The sequence below is a fragment of the Pteronotus mesoamericanus genome, unplaced genomic scaffold (assembly GCF_021234165.1).
Source record: "Pteronotus mesoamericanus isolate MK-2021 breed Mesoamerican mustached bat unplaced genomic scaffold, CSHL_Meso_final scaffold_636, whole genome shotgun sequence".
Taxonomy (NCBI): Eukaryota; Metazoa; Chordata; class Mammalia; order Chiroptera; family Mormoopidae; genus Pteronotus; species Pteronotus mesoamericanus.
The window spans coordinates 1,836,409-1,854,973 of NW_026555324.1; the positions used below are offsets into that span (position 1 = coordinate 1,836,409).

Genomic DNA, 18,565 nt, shown 5'->3' on the forward strand with positions numbered 1-18,565 from the left:
CATGAACAGTAAAGGATCTAAGACATACAAGTCATTTTTTAGTAAATGGTCTGACAAAATTCAGCGGTTCTCCACCATGGCTACACAGTACACCCACCTGCAGTGCCATTAAGGACATTATGCTCTTTTCACTCTCCAATCCAATTAAATATTCATGTATAGTGATGGAACTGAGGTACAAAAATTTTTAAAGCTCAGATGCTTCCAGTAGGAAGCCTAGATTGTGGATGAGTGACATGCACGCTCTCACACAACCTGCACCAGTAGATTTGTTTGAAGTCAAAGTTTTATGAAAATATAAACATGGATAGTGAAGATGGTTGAGAATCATATATACATATACATACACATTAAAAGGGAGTTGTGAATTTCTATAGGATGCCTGGGTCATAGGTGACAAATAAAAAAGATTCTATAGTTGTAATAAGATTCAATTATGAGGTGACTTTGACATACATAGGATCCCAGAATACTCCTTTAATCCTTTTAAGGATTAAAATAAGCAATTTTCAGATACAATAGATGAACAGGAATGAAAACCATGAGCTACAAGAATTGTATAACCAAAGAGATATGTTTGCCAATTCCAGATGTTTGGTCTTGTGGTCATTTCCAATCCACAGACCACCGCCCCCCCAAGAAAAAACCTCAACACAGTGGCCCAAATATTGAGACTAGGCTGTTCTGCTGAGGAGCCTCTGCATGGCCCTCTTGATGTCCCTGTTCCTCAGGCTGTAGATGAAGGGGTTCAGCATGGGGGTGACCACAGCATACACCACTGAGGCCTCTGCGCTCATTCTGGGAGAATGTGACACAGTAGAACTGAGATACACCCCAAGGCCTGTTCCATAAAATAAACAAACAACTGACAGGTGAGAGCCACAGGTGGAGAAGGCTTTATACTTCCCACCTGATGATGGGACTCTCAGAATGGAGGAAACAACTTTATAGTAAGAGAAAAAGATACCTGAGACTGGAATACCACCAAAGATAGCACCAATAAAATAAACTAATATTTTATTGGTAGAGTTGTCATTACAAGCAAGCTTGAGGAGTTGTGGAGGGTCACAGAAGAAATGAGGAATTTCCACCTTTGTGCAAAAGGAAAGCTGTGATATTATCAAGAAGTGCAGTTGAGAGTCCAAAAGGCTGATCAAAAAAGACACCAGAACCAGCCGGCCACAGAGGCGGGGGTTCATGATGACCGTGTAGTGCAGGGGGTGACAAATAGCTACAAACCGATCATAGGCCATCACAGTTAGGAGTACACTGTCCAAACATCCAAAAAAATAAAAAAAAGACAATTGAATCAGGCAGCCAGCATAGGAAATGACTCTGCAATGAGTTTGAATGTCCCAAATCACCTTTGGGACAGTGGTAGAAGTAAAGCCAATGTCAGCCATAGACAGGATGGAGAGGAAGAAGTACATGGGTGTGTGGAGGTGGGAGTCAGAACCGACGGCCAATATGATGAGCAGGTTCCCCAGCACGGTCACCAGGTACATGGCCAGGAACAGGCTTAAAGTTAGAGGCTGAAGTTCTAGATGATCTGAGAACCCCAGAAGGAGGAATTCCAGTGCACCTGTGAGATTCTGTGGTTCCGCATAGCAGAGACACCTTTTAGAAAATACATGAGGGTTGGTATAAAGGAAACAAGCACATCAGTGTGTCTATATTTTGGGTTTAAGCAATCCATACATAAAGTATTCACAATTAAAGACCATTTCTTTTTAGTAATGTTTCTCAGTTATGACAAACATTCTTCTTAGAACTCTTTTCATATTGGATTTTTCTCCATAAATCTATTACTACATGCATCACTTCAGAAAGAATGGGCTGAAGAAATTAAAGAAGTAAGGTTATTTAGAGATTTATAAATCCATAAACACACTAACATATTGGCCCCTTCCTGTGAAGGAAAGAAAAGGAATGAGAAACATTCTTCTCCTTTAAAGAAAAAAAAATGTTCAAGGACACTAATAAGTAGTCAAATGTATTCTATATAAATGCAGTGCAATGAATTCCCTTGATTTGTATGATTTATATATACCCTGTAAGAGCTATGCAATAAAGTGTCTGACTTCATTTTTTGTGTGTGATGTCTGGCTACTAACAGTTCTTAAACCACTCCTCTCTCCCTCTCCCCCTTCTGCAACATCTGGGCTGGCTGATAAGAAATCCTTTGTTCTCCAGTTATAACATAAATAAGTCATGGGGGTATAGTGTACAGCATGGTGACTACAGGTAATAATACTCAAACTAAAAACTTTTTGCATAGCAAAGGAAACCATCAACAAAATGAAAAAACAACCCACTGAATGGGAGAATATATTCACCAATCAAACATCTGATAATGTTTAATATCTGAAATTTACAAAGAACACATACAGCTCAACACCAAAAAAAAAAACAATCCAGTTTAAAAATGGGCAAAGAACATGAATAGACACTTCAAAGAGTAGCCAATAGGCATATGAAAAGATGCTCAGCGTCACTAATCATCAGAGAAATGCAAATCAAAATCACAATGAGATACCACCTCACAACTGTTAGAATGGCATCATCAATAAATCAACAAACAACAAGTGTTGGTGAGGATGGGAGAAAAGGGAGCCATAGTGCACTGTTGGTGGGAATGGAGACTGCAGCCACTATAGAAAACAGTGTGGAGGTTCCTCAAAAAAAAATTAAAAATGGAATGGTCTTATGACCCAGCAAGTCCACTTCTGGGTATACCATATATACAAAAAAACCCAACACTATTTGAAAGAATATGTGCACCCCTGTATTCGTTGAAGTGCTATTTACAACAGCCAAGATTTGGGAGTAACCCAAGCTCCCATCACGGATGAATACACAAAAAAGCTGTGGGTGGGGCAGGGGAGAGCAACTGGGAAAATGTTGGGATAACTGTAATTGAACAACAATAAAGAAAAAAGGTGTAGTGCACTTACGCAGTAGAATACTACTCAGCCATAAAAAACGAAATCTTACCATTTGCGACACTATGAATGGACCTGGAAGGTATTATGCTATGATTTCACTTATATGTGGAATCTAATGAACAAAATAAACTAACAAACAAAATAGAAACACACTCATAGATACAGAAAACAGACTGATAGTTCACAGATGGGGGTGGTTAGAGGACTGGGTGAAGAAGGTAAAGGGATTAAGATACACAAATTGGTAATTATAAAATAATCACAGAGATGTAATCTACAGCATAGGGAATATAGGCAATAGTATCATGATAACTATTTATGGAACCAGATGGGCACTTGAAATACTTGGGGAGCCGTTCTGTGAAGTACATGATTTTCTAACCACTATGCTGTACATCTAAAACTAACATAGAATAATATTGAATGTAAACTGTAATTGAAAAATAAAAAAAGGTATAGGAACTAGCTAGGAAGAGTTGAGAAATAGTGGTATGATGGAGCAAGTTCCAGGAAAAGGAAGCATATTTTCAAGAATTTAATACTTATGTATATGCAGAGGTTGTTTCTATACTTGTCTCCATCAACTTCTCACTTTCAAATAATTCATATTACTGGTTGCATAATTATAGATTGTATGTTAAAAAATCAAGCATCATTTAGAGAAAGGATATACAAATCCTAGTGTAATTCCAATAATCTTCTTTGTAAATTAGAATAACATTATTGAGCTTTTCTATACTATTCATATTATAAAATATATTTTAAAATAAAATTCCATGATAAAATACAAAATACTATATTGCATATTTGAAAGTTATTAGGAGACTAGATCTTTAAAGTTCTTATGACAATAAAGAAATTTTGTAACTAAGTATGGTGACAGATACCAACTAGACTTATTGTGGAGATCATTTTGCAATATATACAAATATTGAATCATTCTGTTGTATACCTGAAACTAATATATTACATGTTGATCACATCTTACTTTTTTGTAGACAAAGGGTTAGTATCCTTAATAAATATAAAAAGCTTTTACAAGTTAATAAAAAAAATGAAACATACGAATAGTCATATCACAAAAGAAGAAATACAAGTAAGCAAAAATATAGAAAAAAATCTTCAGCCTACCTAGTAAATAAACAAATTAAATTTGTTTATTGTTTAATTTGATACTATTTTTCACCTATCAACTTGGCAAAGATTGTTAATACTTGGTGTTGACCAAGATACAGAAAAAGTACCCGCAGCCACTGCTGGTAGGGGTACAAACTGATTCAACATTTATTTAGTTAATGTTGATCATACCTCACTTTAAAAAAAAGCCTGGGTCCTCCCATTTTTTGGTGACAGGGAGAGAATTACATCTGCAGAAACTCTCACTCTGAACCCACATCCTAACTGCAATGGGTTTTTTTTTCTTGTTCAATTACTGTTGCCCACCACTTTCCCCGTTGCTCTCCCCTGCCCAGCCCAGCACCCCCCGCAGACAATCCCCACCCCATTGTCCGTGCCCATGAGTCCTCTCCTCATGTTTTTTGAAGGCACTTTCCTTGACCTCTCATGGCATTTCAGACCAGTTTAGAAGGGCTTTTATGCTCTACAGACAGGGAGATCTTCACATGAGAATTAAATATTTTCATACTCTCCTATATGTGTGGCATTTTCAGCCTCAACATCCAAGCCAAGTTTTTGGGCAGCAGTCCATCCTGATTCTGCAGAGTGCCCACCACACTTGCTGCAGCGAGTGGGGCCCTGAGACAATGACCACAACCATCGCGAGTCATTCTTGTCTTGCTCTGGCTTGGCTGCACGATGGCAAACATGCATTTTGAGCTACTGCCTGCTGGCAAGCGTGCATTGTAGACGGCACTGCACTGTGCTGCATTTGCTGAGTCTTTCTAATTCTTTCTTACAGATCTAACTGACCTGACTTAGAAGTGTCAATAATTACGTGGCTATTAGAGACAGGAGTATGTCTTAATATGGCCCTGGGTCTTGTGTCTTGAGCGGACCTATCTGTATGTCTTAGAATGAAGATGTGCATGCCACGAGTGTCAAGGGAAAGATTCTTACCCTGATTTGCTTGTGTTTTAACGAGGCATTGGCCCCTGTGGGTGCTCAGGGGAAACAGTAAACCCTGAGCACAATACAGGTTCATTGGGTGGGTGCTCACAAAAGAGTAGTCATCAGGGGAGAGAGAAAAAGAGAGGGGGGAAGAGAAAGGATGGGAAGGAGGGGGGAGGGTCAGGATGGGAATGGGGAGAAGAGAGAAATGCAGACATTATGTGCCATTTTGAGGTCTACACTTCTAAGAATAGAAAGCTCACCAGGACCTTTCAGTGTGTCTGCTGCTACTGTTTCCCATGCCTTTCTTTGAACAAAGATCTGAACCCTCAGAGTTTTAGAGAGAAACACTCATGGCATCTCTGTGGCACAGTGAATGAGTTAATTCAAACCTAATTTAAGCACAAGGTACATAAGCCATTATCATGGAGGAATGCCCTGACCCTGAAGATACTGATTTGAGGCTCTCTGGAGGAGGAAATTTATAAATATGAGTAGGATAGAGAGAGCATTCCTTGAAGCATATCCAGTGATGAAAGAAAGAGGAGAGGAGAGGAGAGGAGAGGAGAGGAGAGGAGAGGAGAGGAGAGGAGAGAAAGAAACCTGGGTATGGGAAAGGGAACAAAAAACCTGAAGCAGAGGTATACAATTTGACCCAGTTGGAACTCCCAAATTTACTGAAAGAATTCATAGAACAAAAAATCAAATATGGTGATTAGCTTTTGCATCTCTTCAACACAGATCTGAATTAGGTTTAACATCAGTTGAAATGCACCAATTGGCATATTTTCACATCCTCAAAAAATACTAGGGTTCAAATTATAATAATAGCTGGGGATCCCAAAAAGTTTCACAAGGTACCCTCTGTAATCTTAGGAAGATTCTTGAAGATAAAAATAAAAGACAATTATGTATTCTTTGCCTTGACCATTGGATCTATTGCTTTGCCTGAATTGTCCATTGCAACAGTCCTCATTGCCCTCAAAAATCCCTTAATAGGCATGGACATTCTGACTAAATTAAAATTAAATGAAGTATTCAGCCCTTGATAGGAAAACCTGCCCAGTTTTTCACCTCCTGTTTTCTCTCCTTTACTTTACTCAGGACACTTTTACTTCTGACATTTCTGGTCACCAAATGTTTGTATGGGAGAGGGAGGACCCATACCAACGAATCCTCCACAACACCAGCTGAGTGTCTAATTTAACTCAGTTCTGACACTGTCTGCTGGCAGTGTCAGATCCAATAGTTTAAGGGCCCAATCACACAGGGCCACTCTCGTCCAGACTTCAGATACCAATCACAAGCCGTAGGTCCCCTGTTTACCCACAACTTCAGTTCAACTTGGCTATACCTCAGAGGTTCTCACAATCCCCTGCTCAGATTCAGTTAGTCATTTTGAAAAGGGTGCTTGGAGGGAAATGACAGAATCTCATTCATTTCTTTAGCCACACAGGGATGGGAAGGGATGAAAGACCAGGCAGGAAAGCCCACAGTGTGTGCCAGCCACACGGACTAGGCTGTGTTCCTATAAACTAACAATGGGTAAGCAACATTTAACAGAATGTATATAATTTTTTTGCTTGGTTGGTTTAGTTGCCAACTCTGTGCCAACCCCAGTGTGGATACTAGGGAATTAGAAATAAATGAGACCCAGTCTCTTCCCCCCTCAAGCATTCTGCCTGGAGTGACCTGGAAATATTATAGTTTTACCCTGGCTGGTGTGGCTCAGTTGGGCATCGTCCCACAACCATAAGATTGCCGGTTTGATTCCCAGTCACAGCACATGGGGATGGGGATTTGGTCCCTGATTGGGAGTGTGTAAGAGGCTATTAATGTTTCTCTTTCACATCAATGTTTCTCTTCCGTCTTTCTCCATCCTTTTCCCTCTCACTAAAAATAAAAAATTAAAATCTTTTTTAAAATTATAGTTTTACCAATATACACAATGTGGATATTCTTCATTCTTTTCTTACACTTCTTCAAAATCCAGTATTTTATACAGACAGCACATTGCAGTTTGGACTAGCCACATCTCAAGAGCTCAATAGCTATGGGAACCTAACTTGCATGGAAAGACATTGTCCTGCATCCTGTGTCCTGTGAGTAGAGTCTCACTGCTCAATCCAAACCTGATTCCACCTTTTTTTACCCCAGGACCTTGGTACAAATTAAATAAGAATACTGTGCTCCTTTCCTCAACACTAAAATAACAATCATGTGCACACCTTGACCTTGGGGGTATCATGCAAGTAAAAACTAAAGCTACATAACACACAGCACTGAGCCAGACACAAGGAAGCCCTCCGTAAAGTTTGGCAATATTATGGTTACTCTCCTCACCACCATCATGACCGTGACCATAGCATTCATGATCATTTTGGAGGGCTTAGGGAATGAAGAGATCCGTTTCCTGCTCTGGTCTGGGCAAGGCCTTGGGAAGCTAGGAATGGCAGTGGAGAAGAGCAGAATTCTGCAAGAGAGTTCTGAAATCCCCAACAGAAAAAATGTCATACACTTCATAGGCCTCTGAGCTGCAACTTCACCTGTCAAGGCCCTCTTATCTGGCTATCTCTGTTGTCCCACTGTCTTGATAATAAGGGGACAAGTTTCTCCATGATTCCTTTTCCACCCACCGTCTCCCATGGTGCTCACTGGTTTGTGCTGTATCCCAGCTGGGCCATGACCTAGCAGTTTGGAATGACGAGGGCCCAAGCTCTCTTCTCAGGCCTTGCGTGGAGACAGACTCAGGCATGGATCTCCTGATGCAGGTGGAAACTCTGGCAGGAAGAGACACAGGTATGACACTTAACTGGGACTGGCAGCCTGAAGGGCCAAAGGCGGTGGCTCATTATTTACTCCTGTATCACCTTGAGAGCTCAATGTGCAGAGCTCACTATTAGCAAAATTGGTCTGTGTTTTCCTGATCTCTGAGGACTTCCTAATATTAACAGACGAGGAAAAGGAGAACAGTGAATGTACTTAGAAGGGTCTGGGACTTTCCTTTTCTCAGGAGAAAGCACATCTGTACCGTTTGCTTCTGACTTCCACGTTCAAGGATCTGAACATAGAATGCAGGCTCTTTTTTTCTTCAATTTATAACTTTTTGGCTTTGATATCTGAAAAATCTATTGTATTAATCATGTAAATTAGGGAGAATTAAGCCTTTTTTAACAAGAATTTGAAAACATGTCCATTTTCTTAGTTAATATTTCCGTCTCTAAAAGGAACTTTCGGTTTCCCTTTTTCAGGGATTTTTTAAAATCCTCACCCAAGGACATGCTTATTGATTTTAGAGAGAAAGGAAGGGAGGGAGAAAGAGAGAGAGAAAAACATTGATGTGAGAGAAACAGCAATTGGTTGTCTTCCGTAGACCCCTCAACCAGGAGTGAACCCACAACCCAGGCACGGGCCCTGACCAGGAATTGAACCACAGGCTTCTAGTTTACGGGATGATGCTCCAACCAACTGAACCACACTGGTTAGAGCAAGGGTTTGGTGTTTTTTTTTAATGGACGTAAGTATTATTTATTGAGGGTTTACCATGTGCAAAGTGCTCTTTGCAACACTGTACACTCCAATTTTTTTTCACTATTTTTTCTTTTTTTAATTGAATTTATTGAGGCGACATTGGTTAATAAAATTGTATAGCTTTAAGGTGTATAGTTCTATACTATATCATCTGTATATTATATTGTGTGTTCACCACACCAAGACAAGGTAGGGTTGGGTTTTTTGTTGCTGTTGTTGTTTTGACTTTTTTTTTTATTTTGCTCATTTAAATGATAGTCCAAGTTCCAACTTTCCTCTTTCATTGATGTTTGTCGGTATACTAGAAAACTATTGACTCTTACAAACTTTATTTGTAACTTGCTACTTCTCTTAAATAAGCCAGAGTATCTAACAAGAGTGCAATCAAAATGTTAGCTAGGGCTGCAGTCCTTTCAAAGTTTGACTGGAAAGAGACCTATCTGCAAGCCCACTCACTTCTGGAAGGATGGAGCTCCTTGTGGGCAGTCGGCCAGAGGCCTGCCTCAGTTCTCTGCCACGTGGGTCTCTCACAGGGAAGCTCATACACGGCTGTGGGCTCCCGTTAGGAAACAGAGAGACAAGGGCTGGGAATACGAAGTTCAGGACCTTTTTGTACCCTAGTATCAGAAGTGACATCTCATCAGTTCTGCCATGTTGTGTCAATTGAAAGCAAGTCAGTAGGCTCAAGACACGCTCAAGAGGATGGGTGTCCACAACAGCACGAACACAGGGTCGGGAGTAGATTAGAATCTGTCCACCATGCAGGTCTCACCCTTTATCAAGACATTGGTCTCTAAGCGCAGCAATACTGGAGAGACAGGTCTCTGCGTCCCAGTACAGTCCGCAACCCACCACACAGCCATGCTCTCAGCAAAAGTGCCCTGCAGATAAACTGGCATATGAGCAGAAATGGCCTCTGGTGTGGTGTGTCTGCAGACCCCACCACGTTCCTTCAGGTCATGCAGTCTGAAAAAGCCAGGGCGGTTTCTCGCCCATCACCGGTGTCCCTCCACTGACATCACACCAAGCTGCAGCCATTCGGTACCCAAATTCAACAAATGTGTCCCGTGGTTTCTGATTTCTGCTCATGGCGAAGAGTTCGTCCTGTTCCAGGATGTATTCTCTCTAGCTTACTTTGTGTTTGCAGATCCTAAAATTGAAAGAAATGTGCTTGGGCCCTGCTTCAGTTTTTTTCTAGTTGATAAAGTGAGTGTGGAAAAGACAGTACTTTGCAACCTCCCACATTTGACTCATGCAGTCCTCCCGCCTCAGAGAACTCTGGATGAGGGATTTAGAGATTAGTCTGTCCTCAGCTGATAGGAAGAAAATGTGGCAAAACCAAGGTGATGAAACAGGAAACACCAGCCTCTGTTCCCACACAAAGATCGTCAGTTAGATTCGTGAACAAAAACAGCTCTGGGAGAGTGCAGGAGTCCACCTAAGAAACTTCAGCAACACAGTGGAACAAAACACTTGAAAAATAAGCACGCAGAGAAAAGGAAAAGCAGCTTCGTTGCGCCTGCATCATACCGTTGCCCAGGCCACTCAGCATCAAGATGGAACTCCTCACCTAGAAAGAGTCGTTACCCTTGTGGAAAAAGGGAGAGAAGAATAAGCACTCAGCTTCCCCAGCCTTTTAGTGCACCATAGGGAGGACCTGTTTCATTTTCACCCCACTCAGAAAGTGGCAAAGCATAGACATAAAGACACAGCTAAAGGTAAGGAAGAAGTGCAGGGACTACCCAGATTGGCCACAATAAGATGTAGGACTGGATTAAAAATGGACAGAGACCAACAGTACAGAATCAAGAGCCCAGAAATAAACCACTGCACATACGGTCCACTAATATTTGACAAGGGGGACCCCATTAGTTTGCAATCTAAGGAACTTTCAGGTAAAATGTGAACTGGCCCGCATGCATGGAGGGCAAGTAAAGACCAAAGAAAGAAGCAGGTCCCACCAGATTAGTAGGCAGCAGTTTTCATAAGCCACAGAATTTGCAGACAAGACTTGTCTTGGGCAACCACAAGATAAATAGATCTATACATCAAATCTTAAAAGTTTATGTACAGTAAAGGCCTTAACTAGGTTTAGTCATGTATAATGTTCAGATGGTCTCAACAACACATAATTAGCTCAAGGCTATATCCCTGGGTCAGCTTCTAGTTCAGGGTAGGCAATTGAAATGAACATTCCAAGGACAGGGGAGGAGATAAGGAGACTCTGATCCCCTAGATCCACCTCTTGGGTCAACTGGCAGTCACGTCTTCTTGATGAACTCCAACGGACCCAGTCATCAGTAGTTATAAAAATCCCCAGGGGATTCCAATAAAATCCACAATTGAAAACCAGTAAACTGCATCCTCAGAAATTAGCTGAATAAACAGATTTGACAGAAGCAAAAATTTGTGTGGAAAATACCCTAAAGCCATGGGAAAAGATGTAAAGTTTAAGTATATAATAAGAGAATTGTGCACTTCATCTGGGTACCAGAGTCAATAAGGAGACCCTCTCATCCATTTATTTTGATGTTCAAATGATCCCATACTCTGCCAATTCAATTAAAGACAAATTAAAAGAAGTACAGTTCATATGTGAAGCATGGAGAGGAATGAAAACCATGAGACTAAAAAGGAATGTGACCAAGGAAACAGTATTCACTGGCCTACATGTTTGGTTTTGCTGGTTTTCCCAGCCACACTCCAAAAAGGATGCACAGATGCCAAGAAGAGACTGTTCTGCTGTGGAGCCTCCACAGGGCACTCTTAATGTCCCTGTTCCTCAGGCTGTAGATGAACGGGTTCAGCATGGGGGTGACCACAGTGTACATGACCGAGGCCACCACATCCTTCCTGGGAGAAGGCAACAATGCTGATCCAAGGTAAACCCCAAAAGCTGTTCCATAAAATAAGCAAACGACAGACAGGTGAGAACCACAGGTGGAGAAGGCTTTATACTTCCCACCTAATGATGGGACTCTCAGAATGGAGGAAACAATTTTACAGTAAGAGAAAAAGATCCCTGAAAGTGGAACACCACCAGAGATGGCCCCAACAAAATACATGACTATGTTATTGGTGAAGGTGTCAGAACAGGCAAGACGAAGGAGCTGAGAAGGATCACAGAAGAAATTAGAAATCTTTACATCCTTGAAGCAGGTAAGTTGTAACACAATCAAATTATGCAGCTGGGAGTCCAAAAGGCTGATGAGAAATGACACCAAAACTAAGGAGCAGCAGAGGCATGGGTTCATGATGACAGGGTAGTGCAGAGGGTGACAGATGGCCACAAATCGGTCATAGGCCATCACGGTCAGAAGCATACCATCCATACATCCAAAAAGAATCAAAAAAGACATCTGTGTCAGGCAGTCCCCATAGGAGATGACTCTGTTGTGAGTGTGGATGTCCACAATCATCTTCGGGACGGTGGTAGAAATGAAACAGATGTCAGCCAAGGACAGGTTGCAGAGGAGGAAGTACATGGGCGTGTGGAGGTGGGAGTCTGAGCTGATGGCCAAGATGATGAGCAGGTTCCCAAGCACAGTGACCAGGTACATGGCCAGGAAGAGCCCAAAGAGCAAAGGCTGCAGTTCCAGATCATCTGAGAGGCTCATGAGGAAGAATTCTGAGATACATGTGAGATTTTGTGGATATCTTTTGAAAAAAAAAAAGAGTTGAAAAAGAAGAAAAACAAATGAGCACACAGCAAGCACTGTGTCCATGTTTCATATTTAAGTAATTCACCTCTGAGGTCATACACCCCGGTACCTTTAGCAATATTTCTCAGTATGACAAATCCTATCTGATTAGAGTTGTGTCCTTATTATTTTCATGTTGTTCACCTCTTTCTATACACACTTTACTTTCCAGAGACTCAACTGAGGAGAATCAGAGGAGCAAGAACATTAGAGATAACAAATCCATAATTACAGGAAAACACAGCCTACTTCATAAAAAAAATACCATCCCCCATTAATGAAAAAAATCATTCTAATTTGAAGAAATTAGGAAGTAGCTAAATATACCTTATTTTATTCAAATACAGTGCTAGCTAGCTAGTCTCTTTATTTAGAGAATGTTAAACACTGTATAAAAGTCAGGATTGTGTAATCCGGATTCTAAATGAAGTTGAGTGTTCATAATCAGAAAATATTTTTATGTGATAGTTATCTTCATGAGTTTTATCATTCCTGGGTCTTCTGTCTCTTCTCCTTCATAGAAATAACTGATTACTCAAACATATGAGTTGTCCTTAAAAAGTCATTTGGTAGTTCTATTTTAATTAGTACCAGTTTTTAATTTTTTGAAGAATGTCCATATTGTTCTTATAATGGCTGTACCAGTATTCATTCACACCAACAGCCTACCAGGGTTCCCTTTTCTCCATCCTCATCATTTGTTTGGTTTTTTTTTTTTGTTTGGTTGGGGTTTTTTTTACCCATGATTGAAATTTATTGGAGTATGGACCTAAACAATTCAATAGTTATATTCTTTTTCATGCATGTGGTTTTTTAAAATAATAGCCATTCTAATAGGTATGAGATGTCATCCTATTGTGATTGTGACTTGCATTTCCCTGATGGTTCGTGATGTTGAGCACCTTTTCGAGTACCTGTTGGTTTTGTTTTTCTGATCATAATCCCTCGTATTCACAGCTGAGTTTAGCACTTGGGAGGTCCCACTGCCAGGTTTAAGACCTAGGCTTCTCATGTTTAGAGAACAGATTTTCAGGTCAATCCTTCTTGATAGAGGGATTGCAATCTCTTACTTCAGCAACCTGAAAGTTGGTTGTTGTTGTTTTTTGTTTTTTTGGTGAGGGGAGCTGGTCGCACTATGATTTAATTGAAGAAAAATGCAAAATAGAACAATGCAAATGCATCTGGGTAATTTCTCTGTGTGTACAATTGAGATAGTAATTGAAGCTACCTTATAGGATTATTGTAAGACAGTTTTTGAAAATCATTTAAATTGCTTAAACCAGTGATTCTTATTTCTACTTGATTGATATATATGCCTGTGGCTATTTAAAAATATACAGATACTGTGGCCTCAGCCTAGAACTAATTTATTCAGCATCTGTACATGTGAGATTATTGGTTATCCTAATGTGCAGCTATCGTTAATATCTACAACCCACATTAAAAATATAAACATTTAACAATTTGCCTCAGATATCATTTGTATAAATGTTTGAAAAATAACTGATAAAATTTTATTTTTCTTTGTATCTTAATTCGATCCCATTTCTCCATATAACTCCTCTCCCATAGACAACCAGTGCTATCAATTTGGTGGGCATGTTTTCTTGTCTATGTTGATGTACATATCCATAAGCAGTTTTCTTAAAATCTTACCTAAACAGTATACTATACTGGTTGCCCCTGAAAAGTACTTGTTTACCTGCAGTGTTGTATTTAAGTCTTTTTGTGAACTACATACATCAACTTTAAACATTTTACTGAGATACATTATTATGTGAGGGAAGACTTCATTTTATTTAGTTTAAAAATTTATATATTTTAATGTAAATTTGACTAATGTAAAATATACATTTATAATTTAATATATTTTATTTATATATTAAATATTTATTTTATATTTATATTATATTATAACTTACATCAGTTGCTTCTTACCACAATCTGTAAAAATTCTTACACCTCCCTTCATATTACACAAGTGAGAATTTGCATTGATAAGTTAGTGGTGATTAGCAGTTCAACTTCTAATAATTGCTCAATTTTACATGTAATTGATAATACGTAATTGACAATATTTGTTGTCCCAACACAGAAATCATTTTCTGTCATCTATATCCTCTTATTATAAAGATATGAATTTGAAAATATCCTTGAATTCTGCTTTGTAATAATCATTCTGTGAGAACACCACATGAAAATTTCATCTTCTATAGGAATTTATTTTCCATCTTGGATTTCAAAAATGGACTGTAAAATGCATGACTATTTACTGAAAACCCTATAATCCATAATGTTGGTAACATTATGCCACCTGTAAACCACTGGCTCATTGTCATAATTCACAGGTGAACTCACTGGACCAAAAGAGGATGAATTGAACTTTTTACCTCCATTTCCCAACTGAGACCAAAGTAGGTTTGGCAGAGCATCTTGTTAGCTGAAGCGGAGGTGACAGAGACCTGATACAGGAATAAGGAAGTCAGTTTTTAAGTCCTGAATATTTTACCGCCTCTTGTGGAGTGTGTGTAAGTCTCTGAATCTGTGTGTGTGTGTGTGCGTGTTCCTTCTTGAAATGAATGATTGAACATCCATCTTAAAACACATGTTGCACCTAAGGGAAGTTTGGAATGTCAGAAATATCTGGTCATTTTTTAACAAAAAATTTCAACCATTAGAATAATGTGTTCAGTAATAAAATACAATTCCAAAAATGTAATGCCCTTTTTATGGTAGAAATATTGACACCTTTCCTGCCACTAGAGGATGAAATGACACAAACTCTCAAAATGTGTCTCAACTCATACTGTCCCTCTCTTTTCTGCCTCTTAAAAATCATTGAATATTATATATACTATTAAATGGAAAATAATAGACCTCATAAATCAGTCCATAGACACAAACACTATTTTGTCTTACCTCTAGTCCTATGGAACATTCCTGAAAAGGATGAAAACACTGGCATGACTGGTCAAATGTTTGGAATCCATATTGCCCACTTTGTTTCTATAAACAATGGAAGTCTATGTAATATTTAACTGAGATTTTTTCTTTCTGATGCCTCCTCTGCACCAACAAGGTATAAGCGTGGAGTGGGGGGTCAGAAACAAATGAGATTCAGTCAATTCCCTCCATATGCTAAGGATGTACTTGTATAAACAAAAATAAAATGTCCTGTCAGGGAGGTAGGGAAACCATAACTTCAAGTCACCAGACATTTAAGTCAAATGACATGAGAATTATCACTATCACTATTAGTAATAAAATATCTAAAATTTCTTTTGCCCTTACTTTATGCAGCTAGCACATATTTATTACACGGAGGACATTCATTCTTTATTTAATCCTTACTCAGTGAAGCTGTGTTAACTAGGACTCAACTCAGATGACAATCCCAAGTTTCAAAGATACCAAGACCTTTCTCAATAACACCTTAATAGTTAGTGGAGCAGACAGGATTCGAAATTGAATTGTCAGTCTCTGAAGTCTCATGCACTACCTTCATTGTGCCCAGACTTTCTGAAAGTTTTAAGCAGAGGTAGAGACCTTAACCACAGGTACATTCAAGGTGCATTTTTTTAACTGTTTTCAGTATCCTGAACAGGAATGGACCGCAAGACTCTGTCTTTGTCTCCTTTGGAAATTGAGTGGGTTGATTATAAGAATGGAGGAAGAAGTGGACAGTTAAAGTGAAATCCAAGAGCAAGGACAAGAGAGAGATCTGCCCTAATTTATCATGTGCCAATTCTTTTTATGACCTTTGCCTGTTGTCTCAATCATCCTTTCTATAGTTGATGCAGCAAATGCTACCTATGGCTTTCCACAGTGGTCTACCAGAAAACTCCACAGGAAAGAGCATAGTGAGCAGGGGGTTCTTGGTCAGGATTGACAGGGAAATGAAGTGGCTGTTTGGATTGACAGAGGAGAAGTCTGGCCAGATGCCCTGTGTCTGGAGTCAGACTGCCCAGATTCAAACCTGGCTTCACCTCTTTTTAACTCATGACCCAGTACAAGTTACATAAAATACTATGCTCCTTTCCTTTTATGTAAAATAATAATAATGTATGCATTTATAATTTGGGAGAAATTATGCAGATGAAACCAAACAAAGTACATAAAACATACCCCAGCACCTGGCACTTATGAAGCCCTCATTGAAAGTACATGATGTTACAGTTAATGTCATCCTTCTCCTCATCACCTTCATGATCATTTTGGAGTGCTTAGGGGAAAGCTTAGGGAGACCCATTTTCTGCTGTGATGAGCAAGTATCCAACCAGAGCCAGCACGAACGAGGGTGGAAGCAGAACTCTGAATGAGAGTTCTCACATCCCCACCAGAACCAAGAACACAAACTCCATAGAGCTTTAATCTGAAATTTGTAGATTAGTGCCCTCTCATCTACCTATTCCAACTGTCACATTTGTCTGGTTGAGGAGAAAATTATGCTCCCAACACTTCCTTCTCCAATCACCATCTTCCACAGCACTTACTGGGCAAGCCTGCATCTTTGCTGGAACATGCCCAAGGAGTACGGACGGATTGGCTGTTCTTCTCCTGCCTTGCGTGTGATGAAGGATTAGGGTCCCTCCTCAGGACTGGCAGGAAAACAGACCCAGGCTGGGAATTTATGATGTATATGCCCACAAAGAAAGGAAACACAGATATGGAGCCACTACAGTAAGACTAACAAAACTGAGGGCTGGAGACACCAGCCAATTATTTACAATGGTTTGGCCTTAGGGGCTCAATGCACAAACCTCCTAATTAGCCAGTTGGTCCATGTTGTCCTAATCTCTGGGAATTTGCTGATATTAATGGAAGGGAAAAAGAAAAAAAGTGAAAATCCTTAGAGGATCTTGATCCTTCCTCTCCTGAAGAGGAAGGTCACCTGTGGTCCTTGCTTCTTACTTCCAAGTTGCAGGACCTTAACATAAAACTCAGAGTTTTTTAAAATTTAACCACATAATATGCAATTTTGATATCGGTAAATCCATTTCATTAACCATGAAACTTACAAAGAATTAGGTCTTTTATACCAAGAATGTGACATTATTTCCATTTTATAAGTTAATGTTTGTATTTAAGGATAACTTTTTATTTTCATTTCCTTATATGTTGCTTGGGTTGGCTTTCTAGCATAATCCTGAACTCATCACACAACAAAAACTCAACAAAAAGTCATTGGAGACAACCTGGCAAATGGGTAGACCTTCCTCCTCATTAGAAACTTCTGCAAACCTCACTGTACTATTTCCAGTCAATAGTCTCAAGCAGACCCCTCGGTTTTTGTTATACCAGGAGAGCTCCTCCTTCAACATCTGGCCAATTTGCAGCCATTTAACAGCCAAATTTAACGAACGTCCCCAGAAGTTCTCATTTCTGCTAACTAGAAAGGAATCAAATCAATCCAGAATCTATTTTCTTTATATTGCTTTGTGTTCTCAGCTCTTGAAAACGATACTAAAATGTGGTTGGGGTTTACCTGGGTGTTTTTTCCTGGTGGTTAAAGTGGGATGTATGTGAATAGTGGTGTGTTGTAACCCTCTAAATCCTATCTATGCATGCTTCCTGATTCAGAGATCACTCTGCTGAGGAATGTGGAGATTGGTTTGTCATTAAGAAATATAAAGAAAACTTTAGATACCGTTTTATAGAACTCAAAAGGAGCCCAAAGACCGAGTTATCATGACAGAATACAGGGAAGCATGATAATAAATTGAGGTCTTAACCAGAGCATTACTAGTGAGAGGACAGAGCTCCCCTTTGCTGACGACATGGTCCTTTGCAATTCTAGAGTGATGTAAAAGAAGATACATTAACTGTGATGACTTGGTGACTTCATGATCCTCAGGTATCATTAGAAAGCACATGGCTGAGACACATCATTTACAATCACCTTTCTCCCTGAGCATATTTTGCAATCTTCCAGTTGCAGGCACCTCACAAAATTCTTTTATACCCCGTATCACAATGCCAGTCAGAGTTTAGTCAAGAAAAGAGAAACCAGTCATTCTGATGAAGAAAATTTAATATAGGGAATTGCTTAAGTAGTTATGAAAAGACCGAAAGGCAAAGAACAAAAATAACATAGCAATTACAAGCGAAGGAAGTACTGCACCAAGGACTTAGGGATGTTAGGGAAAAAGTTGAATTTTTAGAACATACTGACTTTTGCTACCACTACTGAAAGTATGCAAGATGTACACAAGATGGAAAATAGAGCAGAGGTTTCAAGAGCTGCACCCCAGCATCACGAGGCATGGAAGGGTGAGGCTGGAGCAGAGACACTAGCTTCATAAGAAACACATGTGCCCAGCT

The 18,565-nt window shown here is 39.6% G+C and overlaps 2 protein-coding genes across 2 annotated transcripts; both read right to left on the minus strand.

Annotated features, from left to right (window-relative positions):
• Positions 1-674: 674 nt before the first annotated feature.
• LOC129061543 (putative gustatory receptor clone PTE01) lies at positions 675-4,020 on the minus strand. Its single transcript, XM_054562224.1, has 2 exons — positions 3,996-4,020; positions 675-1,642 (listed from the first exon to the last, which is right to left on the minus strand). The coding sequence occupies exons 1-2, from the start codon at positions 4,018-4,020 to the stop codon at positions 675-677; spliced, it is 993 nt and encodes a 330-aa protein (XP_054418199.1).
• A 7,189-nt stretch (positions 4,021-11,209) lies between these two features.
• Positions 11,210-17,565, minus strand: LOC129061473 (olfactory receptor 18-like). The gene is given in 3 exon segments (XM_054562144.1): positions 11,210-12,200; positions 16,738-16,919; positions 17,491-17,565. Coding segments are annotated over 3 exon segments (1,248 nt in total).
• Positions 17,566-18,565: the final 1,000 nt, after the last annotated feature.

Coding starts and splice junctions, on each gene's coding strand:
- LOC129061543 (XM_054562224.1), bottom strand. CDS start 4,020: ATGACTATTCGTATGTTTCATTTTT. Junction 1,643..3,995: donor TATTCGTATGTTTCATTTTT/TTTATTAACTTG, acceptor GTTTCCTTTATA/CCAACCCTCATGTATTTTCT.